This window comes from Pezoporus wallicus, unplaced genomic scaffold (genome assembly GCF_028554395.1).
Source record: "Pezoporus wallicus isolate ANWC-B61680 ecotype Strahan unplaced genomic scaffold, APGP_CSIRO_Pwel_v1 scaffold_11491, whole genome shotgun sequence".
Lineage (NCBI taxonomy): Eukaryota > Metazoa > Chordata > Aves > Psittaciformes > Psittacidae > Pezoporus > Pezoporus wallicus.
This window is the reverse complement of record NW_026642649.1, coordinates 1120033-1133313: the sequence shown is the minus strand read 5'-3', so window position 1 is coordinate 1133313 and position 13281 is coordinate 1120033. Positions and strand designations below refer to the sequence as shown.

Sequence of the window (13281 nt, the reverse complement as noted above, 5' to 3'; positions counted from 1 at the left end):
CCAGAATTCTTGTCAGCCCCTTTAGGCACTGGAAGCTGCTATAAGGTCTCCCTGGAGCCTTCTCCAGGCTGAACAAGCCCAGCGCTCAGCCTTTCCTCACAGCAGAGGTGCTCCAGCCCTTGCAGCTTCTTTGTAGCCTCCCCTGGATTTGCTCTAACAGGTCCTATAGCACATCCATTCAGCTTTGTCCAATACAGCCTGTAATTCAGCAGGTAAGAGAGCTGACAGGCGCTGTTGCGGCAGATTTAAATCAGGCGAAACCTTGAGCAACAGGAAGCAATCAGAGCCAGCCAGCAAAGTCGTGCTGACCTTCCACTGGTGCTGCCACAGCCCCAAGCATGACTCCGGGTGCCGCATCCTTGGGAATGGTGGCACTGGGGAAAGCCAGAGGGCCCTTCCCGATGGCTGCCTCTGCTCAGTGTCTGCCGGATGGAGTGTTATCACTATGACAACCCACAGGTATAGGATGTGAGCACCAGCTGACCCGCATTGCATGTGTCTGGCTAGGCGCTGGGCTTCCCTGGCTGGGAGGGGAGCAAAGAACACAAGGAACCACAGGTGACTGTCCCCTGGCTCTGTCCCATCACTTGCTAGCAAGTTTGGGATGTAAGGTAAATGTAAGGCAAGGTGGGAGCTTTAGGGACACTGGGTTATTTAGGGTTTTAAATCATCCTCTCTGGGACAAGGAAAGGGTAGACTCATTTTTCTCCTCTGTTTCTAGAGCCCTTCTTCAGGAAAAGACTTGTAAGAATACAAAGCTTCCCTTCAGACTCTGCCTTCTGCTGCCTGTTAAAAGGTAAAATGCTTCCAACGCTCATACACACCGCCTGTCGCTCTGCCTGCATGTGTGTGTGTGTGCATGCAAGCCTTACTTTCTTTCACTACTATGACAGCCCATGCTCCTCTAAAGCTATTCCCAGCGCTGGAAATGCAACTCCTCCCTCCAGTGCCCCGCGTGTGTGTGCGTGTGGCTTGGGCTTTCTGCTTCAGCTCACTCCCCTCCGATCACAGGGCTGGCGGTCACGACTCTGCTCCACACAGAGGGGAGGGGAAACACAGGAGCAGGCACAGAGCTGACCTACGGAGCCGTTGATAACTTATTCCCTTCGCAGCGGAATCGCATAGGGGAGGGGAAGGAGGAAGGAGGGAGAGGAGAAAGAGGGGGAGGAGGAGGAGGAAAAGGGGGAAAAGAAAGAAAATCCGGAGAATTCCAGTCTCCCAAATGTAGTGAAGCCTGGCAGCCGGAGTTCATTTGCTCTAGAGGAGCAGAGAAGCGAGAGGACATTCAAGAAAAGAAGCCAGCAAGGTCTGTGGCTTTCTTCCCGACAGCAGCAGTGATTTAGAGGTGAAATGATTCCTCCGAGCGGCATGACCGAAGTCGGCGTGGATAGTGTGGAGAAAGAGAATGAAGTGGAGAGCACAGAGCAGCCCCCCTCTCCAGCATCAACCACCAGCCAGGAATCCAAGGTACTCGCACAATGAGGTCTTTTCCCTTTTTGTTTTTACTCTTTCTTTGGTTTGAAGAGAGCTTTGCTCTGGTTTTGATGTGGAGCCCTGTGCCAGGAGCAGCGCTGGAGTGCTACGAGCCACCTCTGATTGCGGTGCCTGCTCTGGCACTCCTCCTTCTGAATTCTCCCTGTCACCTGGGCAGCTCAGGAGGCTGAACTGGGAAAATACCTGCCTTTGAGATGCTTGCTTGTGTTTATTCCTCTGTATGCAGTAAGGTCTTTAAGGAGCGATGGGGCTCAGGGAGGGGATCGCTGTCAATGGATGTTTTTAGCTATTCCCACCCCAAGCATCAGATCGCTTACAGGGGTTTGTTCATAATTGGAGAGCTTGATTTATTACACAGGTTCAGAGAAGAGAACCTTGCCTGGGGACTTGGGGGTTATCACCTGCCTTACCCTCTCTGGCAGACTCACCAGTGAACTTTCACTGTTTAACCACTCAGCATTGAAGCAGGACGTGACAGTTTGGGCACAATAATCCTTATGTGAAAAGAGGAGAACTTCTTCTTTTCCTGCAGCCTTTTCCCTCTGCTTATTGACTTTTAAGTGTGGTTCAATTTACTTTATTGGAAACCAGCTTCCAGCTCAAATGGCATGGCCTCTGAGTCTTTAAATGACCTGCATATGAAAAGTTTTCTGCCTGCCAGTATGTCACTTAGAAGATAGAGATGTAAAGGGAGAAAATGCATAATGATGGCCTTAAAGGTCTTTCCCAACCTAGTTGATTATATGAGTGTTCTTTTCAACATACCTGGATAATGTGCTTTTACTGATCCTCTGCTTACTTATGATGGGTATTATGATAACACCTGACTGATCTCCCTGTGAACTTCATAGCAATGCTCTGAGCTGTGTAAACACGTAAAAGCAGGGAGGTCCTTGCCACTAGGAGCTGGGTAGAACCTTAGGAGGCAGTGTATGAACAAAACAGCCACTTGACAGGGAAGGTTCGTTCCAGCTCGAGTTTAAAGGCAGTGGCAGCATGGTTCTAACGTAGGAAGACGGCTCCCTTATTCCGCAGCTATAGCTATAGCTGTGAGTGAGTTGCAATTATCTGTCTGTGTGGGTAGTTCTGACGTGGGCTTTGGGATTTATGATTTCTTTTCTATTAGATGCTATACTCCAAGGAGAGCTGAGGTATTCCCTCTGTAAAACAGCCTCTTTAAAAGAAAAGAGCTCTCTGCATAGCAATAATATACACTGTTAACTATACGCATGCAGCAGTACTGGGATGCTGCTGTAGTCTTCCTGGTTAATGGGAAATGAAAAGTAAATGGGTCATCAGCTCAACCCCAGGCTCTAAAAGGATCCAGTTGGTTGGTACCTATGTCTCCCCTGAGGCCACTTCTCTGCAATTGCTGAGTTGTTATTTGGCCAGTGGGAAGCTCCGTGAGGTCCCAAAAGGAACTGGAGACTGCGCTGCACTTGCCAGGAGCAGCTCCTCATGCGCATTGGGCTGTGCACAGGGCCTGATGCTCCCTGTTCTCCTAGCTATGGTCCTCACTCAGTGCTGGGCAAGTGGTTATGGAGCTCAAGGTGCCACTCACATGGCCAGGGACTTCATTCCCATGGTGCTTTGAGGGACTTTCTCACTGGGTCACAGAGAGCTGTTCCCAAAAGAAACTAAGCAGCACGAATCCAAAACTGAGGGAAAGTGAAGTGCTGCACGCAGGGCTCCTCCTTGCAGCTCCTCGCTGCTCCTCCTTGTGCATCTACCCATGCTTTTGCAAGGATGGCAACAGGAATTAGGCACATCTGGGCAGAGAGCAAATAAGCTGCAAACTGGTTTATAATCGAACGTTACCATCATCAGTTTGAAGCAATACACTGGAATAGGCAAGAGCCGTGACTGTGCAGTGGATGCTGTTACTCACAGATATTTTTAGTAAACATGTAATCTGTGTTTTTACATTGTAGAGCTGCAAAACCCATCAGAAAGCACATTGTATGGTTATTTCAATAGATGGAGTCAGAGGAACCTTCTGAGCACTGGGGTAATGAGATAAGCTTTCTCTTTTTGGTCCTAGCAAACAGCAGGATGGAAAGATTCTCAGTGATTTCGTAAAGGTGATGGTTGTGCTTGGTTTTTTTGCTAAGAGAATTGATGTATTTCAGAACCTAAAGACTGACAAAAGCATAAACCAGTGCTTGCCAAGGGCCTGTGTGCAAGCTTTTATCCTGTGTGTCCCCTGTTGAGGGAGCTATCCTGGCATTCCCAGAGGGCTAAGATTTCTTCAGGTACTCTGTTGCACAGGTTAACAAGTTCACATCTGCTGCAGCTACTGCAGAACAGTTTGTGCAGTATCTAATTACCCCACAGGGACTTGTTTCTGTGGCAAAGCACTATTACGACCGCATATACGGGAGTGGAAACGACATGGATAATAGCAGCCTTCAAAATGCATTTGAAAGCATTCGGCAGAAAGGCAGTTTTGATAACCTAACGTAGAACTAGCATAGCAAGCTTGCTTCCAGTCCTGTATAATCACAGGCAGTGTGGCACAGGGTCCCTTCTAGTACCACACTGCAGACCGTGCTCTCACGTGGAGGAGATATTGCAGTTCCTGACTAGTGTGAGTCTGAGAGGCAGAACTTCAGGCTGCTACCCAGTAGTTGAAATTTGGAATGACTCTCATGTGTTACTCACACACCCCTGTCACGGGAAGGCAGCTCTCTCTGTAATAAGCACTAAAGCCTCCCACTGTTGTCCCAAAAGTCTATGTTACCACCACCTTTTCCTATGGATTAGGAGCATATTATCAGGTGAGCGCGCCCAGATGTTGAAAGGCTACACTGTCCTCCTCATCATGAGCATCTTAGCACCTTCAGTATAACCACTCAGAACGAGGAAGTTCAAATGAGCTTTCAAGCCCTGGGCCCTAACAGCAAACCCATTTGCATGTTTTAAGCCTGTTTGCCTTACTGCATAGTACATGTATTTGTAAAGAGCATGACTGTGTCTTTTGGGTTACGTGTCCTCAGGTACTTTACACGCAGCAACTCCAGCGTACTCTGTCATTAATACAACTTCAAATAGGTGTCCAAAGGGTAGCAAACACGCTGTAGCTGATCCAGCCTGTGTACTGCTACTGTGCTAAAAACCCCAAAGCTTGAATGGTTAAGAATGTTGCTAATTTATTAAATTATTGGCTCTTGAAAACATTTCCTTCACACTTAAGTATGACTTGAGTGGATACTTAAAGGTTACTAGGAGAATACCTTCATGAGGGTACCATGCAAACACATGTAATTGCTACGTTTACTACATTCATATATTTGTAGTTGTGGCTCCCACCTCTTTGGCTTCCAAGAAGGCAAATTGCCAGTTTGCCAAAGGCTTTTGTAGGTTTACAAGTCAAGGAGGAATCCTGATGGGAAGTTTCTTCTTGGTGGCAGCAATTACAGACACACTGCACGCTTGTACAGCTGCTAACTTAGCAACATAAGCAGCATTCTAGTGGCAACGGTCAGAGATCATGTTTCTGATGTATCTTACGTAAAGATTCCTTGGAATTCAGTAAAGAAAACTGGGATTTGAAGGAATATCTTTCTAAAGAAAAGATTCCTACACCTGGCAGTGTTTCTTTATGTTTTAATGTAGTTTGGCACATAATTCTGCTAGGTTTATTCTTCTTATATCTAACTGACCTTTTCATATGGAAAGGAAAGAGCCCATCTGCTGATTTCTTTAGGTGTGAGTCAAGCCATTACAGCTGCATTGTGAGTAATGGCTGAGGGCATTCATAGACAAGAAAGTATATCTTAGAAAATTCCCTTACCAGTTTAAAGTTCGGGGGGGGCTGAGCATTTGGGGTGTTTGAGCTAGTACCCGCAGGATCGATCAGCACTGCTGATCTTCAAGCTGTTGATCTGGACTATGTGCTTCACAAAATAAATGAGTCTGTCTCAGTCTGCACTTTCCATACAGGGGCTATCCAGTGGCCAGTGTTCAGGGAAATGCAGACCCCTCGTCTTCAAGTTCAGGTATGGCAGTTCAGGAGATGGAGCACCATTATGCAAACACTAGCTAACCTAGTACATAACGTGTGCATGTGTATGTCCGCTTTATGTACTATGCATCATGTATACATGTGTAGTGCGTGATGTGTAGCACATCGAATGGAAGTTGCTGAAGAACAGCAAGCCACAAAAAAGATTAAGCATTGAAGTCCAAGATTAGACTTCATTTATGTACATCCCCATATAGGTCAAGAAAATTGAGCTTACTTTCCCCTGACTTGCTGATCTAACAAAGCAATGGAGCTTACCTGAGGTTTCAAACCCAGGTGTTAATATTAGATACTGAACTAACGTAAACAGCTTGGAACTCTTTGGATTTTAATAGGATTGCGTGGGCTTTAATCATGTAGGATTTGTGCTATGCTGTTCAGCAGAGATCTTCCCCAGTTAAAGAGTTAATACTTTATGAGGCTGCATAGATGGTTACTCATGGATTAATATTTTAAGAGGGTAGGGAGTTTGGTGTACAGTTAGTGTTTCACCCTCCATACCAGTGATAAACATCCAGTACATAAACTACTGCTGTGGTCTTCAAAGGAATACCAGACAGCTTCCAAAAAATCCTGTAAAAGGGGAAGGAAAAACCTGTTCTTCTTAATCTCACCTCTATGCCTCTGCTTAAAATGGTGAGTACATGCTCTGTAGGTAAGACTAAGGGAAAGAAGTGAGCTTAAATGTATTAATGTCTTCTGATGAAGTGTTAGAACAAATTATGTACATGTTAGAACAAATTATGTACATGTTAGAACAAATTATGTATGTGTTAGAACAAATTATGTACAGGAAGATTTCATTAAGAACAGGAAATAATACTCTATCAATAACTTCTTGAGCAGACTTGTTCTTGTATTTACATTTTTTCACTTGTCTTTATTATTCTTCTTCTAATTAAAACACTCTTGTATTGGTTTTGCTTTGATATATGATGCCTGATACATAGTTCTGATCAGTCTGAGACGTTTAAGGCAAAATAGAAATGGGATCAGCTCATTCTCTTCTGTCCACACTTCCAGTGTTGCCAGAATGGGCAAGATGCCTATTGCCTTCCAACAGCTGATGATGGCTTGTCTGATTTATTAAAAAGTGCAAATTTTCACTGTAACAAAAGTTGTTTTCAAAGCTGGAAAAGAACTCAGTCCCATCGCCTCAGTCTTCTTTGCTGTATTCCCGTTCTGAAAGTAATCCTGTTCAAATCATTTTTAACCACTACTTTTAAAAGGCTTTCCCAGCATCTGGATGCTCTGATATTTAAGGGATGCCCTCTGCCCCTCTCCCCTTCCTAATTCCCTGTCCAAGTTTATTTCTGGCCAGCTTGTGTGCCATTGTAACTTTAATACCTTAGCCTTAGTTTAAACACCTCTTTTTGTATTCATGGTCTAGGTTTCCATCATGTAAGAATAGACTTTCACATCTTTTCCCAGCCTTTTATTTTCTCTATTAAACAAGTTAGGCTCACAGAAGATAAACTGTCCGTTCTTATCTCGTTCTTGTAACAGATCCGTGCCCCAGTTTCACTTTTGAATAACCTTTGAGAATGGGTGGCTGAGTCTGTGCAGGGTGTTCGACATGAGATCTTGAACAGCATCACTAATGCCTCCCTAACTTTCCCAGGAGCTGTGCTCCTGATGTTAGTGTCTCTTCATCTCCCCTTGGTCAACCAGAAGTCTCCATTCTGTCTCTCTGTAGTTCCTGGTGGATCCAGGATACATTTGTCCTCATCTAGCATGGTTTGGAGCAGGTCTCAGGTGTACAAGCTTGCATTTCCAAAGCAGAATTTCATCACATTCCCTCAATCCCTAGGCTTCCCCAGTTTTGACAGTGGTTCCAACATCATGTCAAATATAAATGTCCTATGAATTGCCTAATATTTGCATCAAATTCAGTAATAAAAATACAGAGAACAAGATTGATCCTTACACTGTGCCAGTGTTGCTCTTTGAAGAACTCTACCTTCCTTCAACCTAGCACTTCTTTCCACAAGAGCCATCTGTCATTGAACTTAAACATTCTTCACTACTTCACAGACTCGTAGAATGGGACCCCAAAGTTCATCTATCTGTCCCATGGGCAGGGACCCCTTCCACTAGAGCAGCTTGCTCCAAGCCCCTGTGTCCAACCTGGCCTTGAACACTGCCAGGGATGGGGCAGCCACAGCTTCTCTGGGCACCCTGTGCCAGCGCCTCAGCACCCTCACAGGGAAGAGCTTCTGCCTAATGTTTAATCCAAATCTCTCAAAATACTCTGGTTCTTTTTTATCTAAAGGGAATTCAGTTCTATTCCAAGCGTGTTTCAAGAGCCAAAGAAGTGTATCTCTGTGATCGACTGCATTCTGCTCTGTTCTCTTCTCTTCAGTCCTGGGTAATAGATTTTGGTAGCATACTCAATAAGTTTAATGAAATCCCAATAGGCAGAATCTACCTTTGACCTAAAACTTTTTGTCTAGAAAATTGTTCATCTCACCCAAGACAAGCAGTCTGGGAGGATCCACCTTTTCCTTTTTGTCAAGCAATATTGAGGTCAGGGCTACAAATCTGTATTTGCTGGCGTTGCTTTTCCTGCTTCTTTTGAAACAGAGTTCTTTTTTTTTTTTTCACTTCCTATCATTTCTGCCTTCATAAGTCTTGTTAAGGAAACTTGTTCCTAGTCTTCCAAAGGAGAATTTTGTAATGGAGATTAACCGTTTTCTTTTCTCCCTTTCACCTCGGCCGATACATTGAACTGCTTTTTTAATGTCATACCATCCATTTCTGCAACCTCTTGCCTATTATTGTACCCTATTGTTCCGGGAAGAAAGAAGTAAGATGAAGTATTTGCTGAAGTTTTGAGGCAGCCTTTTATCCCATCCTTACTGTACCACAGCCTGTTTCTTCTTTATCTTTCCCTAGCCCAAATCAATCCATTGACATTTCCTTAAATACCTTTTGCAAGGACTCGGCTTCTCTTGACAATTAACATACTTAAACCTCAAGAGCTCTGCTTGACAGCTCAGGTTTCATTTGCACACTAGGTTTTTTCCCACTTTTTCTTGTTCCCCTCCCCACCATTCTCTGGGGACTCTTCCCTTATTCCAGATTTCCCTTTTGAGGTGACCGTTTTCATGCAGTCTGCCTGGAGAACATTCACAGGACCTTTTTATTTCTTTCCATTTCATATTCCAGGCAGTATTAACAGATTTGCTTTGAAGAAATTCTAAGCCTCTTACACATGCAAGCACAGCCAAGCATCTGACCGTTTCTGATCAGTGCTTATCAGTTAAACATGTCTCTAACCTGATACCTGAAGGCTAGCAGAGGCCAAGGTTGTTCCACAGCCTGTGGTCATCTGAGTTCATCAGCATTCAGTACTTGCTGAAAGCCAGCATGTGTTAGCAGATACAGTTACCTGCTTTCATAGCTGTGCTGCTTTCCAGACCACTGCTTCATCATCACACCTTCAGAGAGAGACTAGTTTGGGTCTTTCTGTGCCACACTCCAAACTGTGATGTGATCTCCAATATATCCGTAGGTATCTGGGAGTGTTGAAGCTTGGAATTTCTTCTAGGGAGCATAGCACATTGACGGCAATCCTCTTGAAATCCAAAAACATGTCTTAGAGGCTCATTTTCCCCTTACACTTTATTTAATTTAGATGGAAGTAAATCATAATCACCTGACAGAAACCTCTAATTTCTTGTATGATGAGCAGTCCTCCTATTGCCTACCCGAGCCGTTGCTGCATACTCTTGATAGGTAGAAGATTGTGTATTTGATAGGTTTATCCTCATGTTTGTCAGGCAGAAGACTGATCTTTCAGATGTGAGCGCAAGCTGAGCATTCTTAACACAGTTTTCAGACCCCCACGACTTCCAGTTGCAAAGGAAAAGGATCATTCAATGTTAAACGAGCGCTGGCTTTGCCAGGCAAGGGGATGTCTGTATTCTAGCTGAAGCATAAGCAAACTTTGCATGTTCATTAGCAAAGAGGACCAGCTGTGAAAATGAGAAACCTAAGTGTGAATGACTGAAATAACTTGATCTTTTTTTTTTCCCTTTGGCATATGCCTCTGCTTCAGGGAACTCCCTTGATTCACTAGGCCAACTGACAGAATATATGCTCCTTGTCAGGGATTTCAACTCCTATGTGAAACGTATTTACAAGGGATGCCTGCAAAGCAGACTTCTTGTGTCTTTGGTTTCAACAGTTAAATATGACAAAGGGCTTGCATATCTTATTTATTTAGAAGAAATAAGCCTTATGTCTGTAGTCTTGCATGAAGATGGAAGTGTTACTTAAAAATGACTTAAAAATACCATAGCATGAATAATTGTGAAAGAGAGGTGTTTCCCAGGCACAGGAGGCTGCAAGTTCAATACGGGATTGCAGACAGTCCTTTAGGCGGGTAACAGGGACAACGTGCATGTTTTTGCTTTCTGTAGGCATCGTATGCTTTGTTTCTGAGTGCCATTTGAAAGCTTGATTAAAATGCCACACATGCAGTGCTTTATTAATAAAGATCATTTTAGCAATCGTGTTCTGAAGAGAAAAATGCAGTTGACCTGTAGTAACTGATGATTAGGTTTAATTCAGAAAGGAGCAAAATAGAAGAAACTGGGATTCACAAAGCTACTGAAATCAGTGTTTAGGATACTGGGTTTTATCCCAGCTTATTCATCAGAGTCAGACAAAGAAATGTATGCTGTGGAGGCCCAGCTCAGGTAAGAGAGCAAAGTCAGCATGACAGGTTGTTATAACAAGTACTGTTGTATATGGTCTTAGAGATCAACTTGCATCTCCATTACCCCAATATTTAACTTCATTTGGTTTTTACAAGAAGTACTCTTGCATAGTGAAGGGACGCATCAGCTTTTCTTGGCCAAGAGTCAGATTACTGGTGTGATGCATACAAACATCACATATATAGGTGTATTATTCAGTATTGGTTTTGTTTCCCCTGCCAGTTTGAATGCTGTGGTACCCATTCTCAAAACCAAAATGCCTTAGGATTGAACCAAGAGGCTGAAAACCTTGGCACAACCTCCCTTGTCTTTGTGCGTACACACAGTGAGGAATGGCCTTGGACTGGGCATCTCTGTCCTCACAAGTAACCAAAGTAGACTGGGTAAAATTCAACATGGACAACTCAGCAGTGCACCACTCACTTCTGTGCAGTTAAGTTGTTAAGATGCTCAGGTCCATACGCATTTATAAAGGCACCCATTGTTAAATTTTCAGCCAGTACCAATCAGCTCGAGGACCTGACACATCCAATTTTTATTGTACCTCTTAGTGTACTTATTTATATTATTTATAAGTGCATGTAGCTCATTTCTCACCTTCACACATCCTCTTTTAATTCAGATTATCTACTTAAGGAATCATTTTCAAATGAACATAATGTGACTTATGCTGATTTGCCAAACATTTCTGTTAATGGATGTTCCAGGGAAACGTGTACTTGTCAAGGTGGGTATTTTTAACATCAAAACTCCTGGTTTTGAGGGAATCTTCCGTTTTCTCGACGGGATAAACACTTTTGTCAGGTGAAATTTCCAGTCAAAAGAGGAGAAAAACTCACGGTACAGCCTCACCTGTAATTAGAGACCAACTTGAGGCAGTTGAGTTGGTAGTTCAGTCTCCTTACGTTATAAATGGAACCCAGACTGAAATTGTTTTATCAAAGGTGATTTAGAGGAAAAGCCTGCCTTGTGTGCTCTAAATTAGCCTCTCTGAGGGGAGATCTTTTTCCATGCACCATAGTAGGCAGCTACAGCTGAGTTTAAAGCTTGAATTTAACTATGGTGAACACCACTGTGTATCTGTCAGAGCAAGGTCTCGAACCTTGAATTGGCCAGTTCTCAGTTCCCCTGGCAGGTTAGCCTGTTTGACTTTCCCCTCTTCTGCCCACAGCTTGCTCAAAGACCTTTTGAAAGGCTGCAGTTGTTTCTTATGTCAGTGTGGAACAAAATCATTCAAACTCTGAAAACCTGTGCTAAGTGGAACTGCTGTTTTCCAGCCAGCCCTATAATGGAAAGTTATGCACCTATGACAAAAAGAATGACAAATGTGAGCCTACCCAGGCTTCAAAATGTGAAGTGCTGCTATTAAACCGTAGCCACAAGATGAATCATGTTCCAGTTCCATGAAGTATGGGCACACAGGAGTCTTTGGCAGGTTCACAGCAGTTAGATCTCCTGTAGTTAGTTGCAATGACAAATGGACTTAATCCTCCTGGCTGTTAAAGATCCAGTTGAGCAGTTAACTTTTTTGCTAGCTCATCCTCTCACTCTCTGCCTTTCAGTGTTTCTCCCTCTGTTCCTGTTCTCACCCCAGTGCTTTAATCCAGGACAATCTCTGATACAGTGAGCCAATGCAAAGATGGATGCCCATTCACCTCTTACATGATGTAACCTTATGTTTTCTTTATGTGTATATTCAGGAAACTATACATAAATTTAAAACCTAGGCAAAGAGGTAATAGAAAACATTCCTTACACAGAAGAAATGAAACCTTCTTCTTAGTCTGCTTTCTGGATAGGTAGTTGAAGACCAATGCAAATCAAGAGATTCCTTTCCAACTGCACTGCCAGTGGAGGGTTTTCAAGCTCCTGCTTCCCCAAGCAGCTTAGGCTCCCACAGACTTCCCTGTGCTGCAGTTCTGTGCTCTGACAACACTGGCTTTTTTAGCAGTTCCTGCCTGATATCCAGCAAAAATGCTGTGGACGTATGATTCCTTAGAGATTATCCAAGCTCAAACGACTGCCAACAGCTCTAATAGACCTACTTGAATCCTGCTAGAATGCACATAAATCAAAAGCGTTTCACAAATGTTCAAAATATGACAGCCAAGTCTTAAAATAAAAACCTTAATAACATGATTTGACTCTAAGGAGAACTCGACTATGACCGCATGCTGGCCATGAGAAGTGTAGTCAGCCCGCCTGATGAAAAGCCATCTCTTTTCTAACAAGATGAGGCGGCTAGCCTATTTTCATCGGCACACCTATTTTACTGTTGAACGCAGTGCAGTAAATACAGTATTCCTGAAGCAGCAGTAATGTCATTTGGTGTTTACTACCAGCTGCTGAGTTCTGGACAAAAAATTCCTTTCCATGAGTTATTGTACCTTTAGTACAGTCATACTTGCAGCCACTACTGCATATAAAATAAAGCAAGTACTGCACTGGCTCTTCAGTTCAGCAGAGATCAGTAGCTCTGATTCCTGGTGTAATACGTCATGTTCTCTATAAGTCAGTGCTACTCTGCTGATACCAGGAATTATACCTGCTCGGACAGAAGGGACTAAACAAAGCGAGGCACTTCATGGAAATTGCTCTTCTTACACAGAATTCATATTTATATTCTTTTAAACCCTCTCTGTCCTAACTTGGCTTTGCTTTCCTCTGTTTCCTTCTTCTAGTCCCCTGCTCTCCTGTCTGCCTGAATCCCTCTTGCAGCCCCATGCAATATGTTGTTCCCGTCGGAGTCGCTGATATTATCTTTGTCGGAAGGGCTTCACAGATCCTTTTACTGCTTCAAGATCCCTAGCTCTCCTATCAAATAAGTAACCCCTACTAAATCTGTTATGTCACTACCAACAGCTCTTTTCTCGTTCAATACCAAAAATGTGAAGTTTGGATATACTTCATTTATTAGATGAGCACAAGCTTGTGACAGAAGCTTTTCTCCTTGTTTATTATTTAGCTGTTTGTGTGGAGGCTTTCATTAGCAACAGTTGAACTTTAGAGGATTCTGAGGGTCTTAAAATCTCTTTTAAC

General features: G+C 43.5%; 1 protein-coding gene across 1 annotated transcript in view; it reads left to right on the top strand.

Annotated features, from left to right (window-relative positions):
* The first annotated feature begins 1185 nt into the window (after window positions 1-1185).
* Window positions 1186-13281, top strand: part of STAC (SH3 and cysteine rich domain) — a 62807-nt gene continuing 50711 nt past the window's right edge. The window contains exon 1 of the mRNA XM_057431473.1: window positions 1186-1467. Within this exon, the coding sequence (XP_057287456.1) occupies window positions 1351-1467 (117 nt within the window). The 5' untranslated portion in view covers window positions 1186-1350. The remainder of the gene's footprint in view (window positions 1468-13281) is intronic.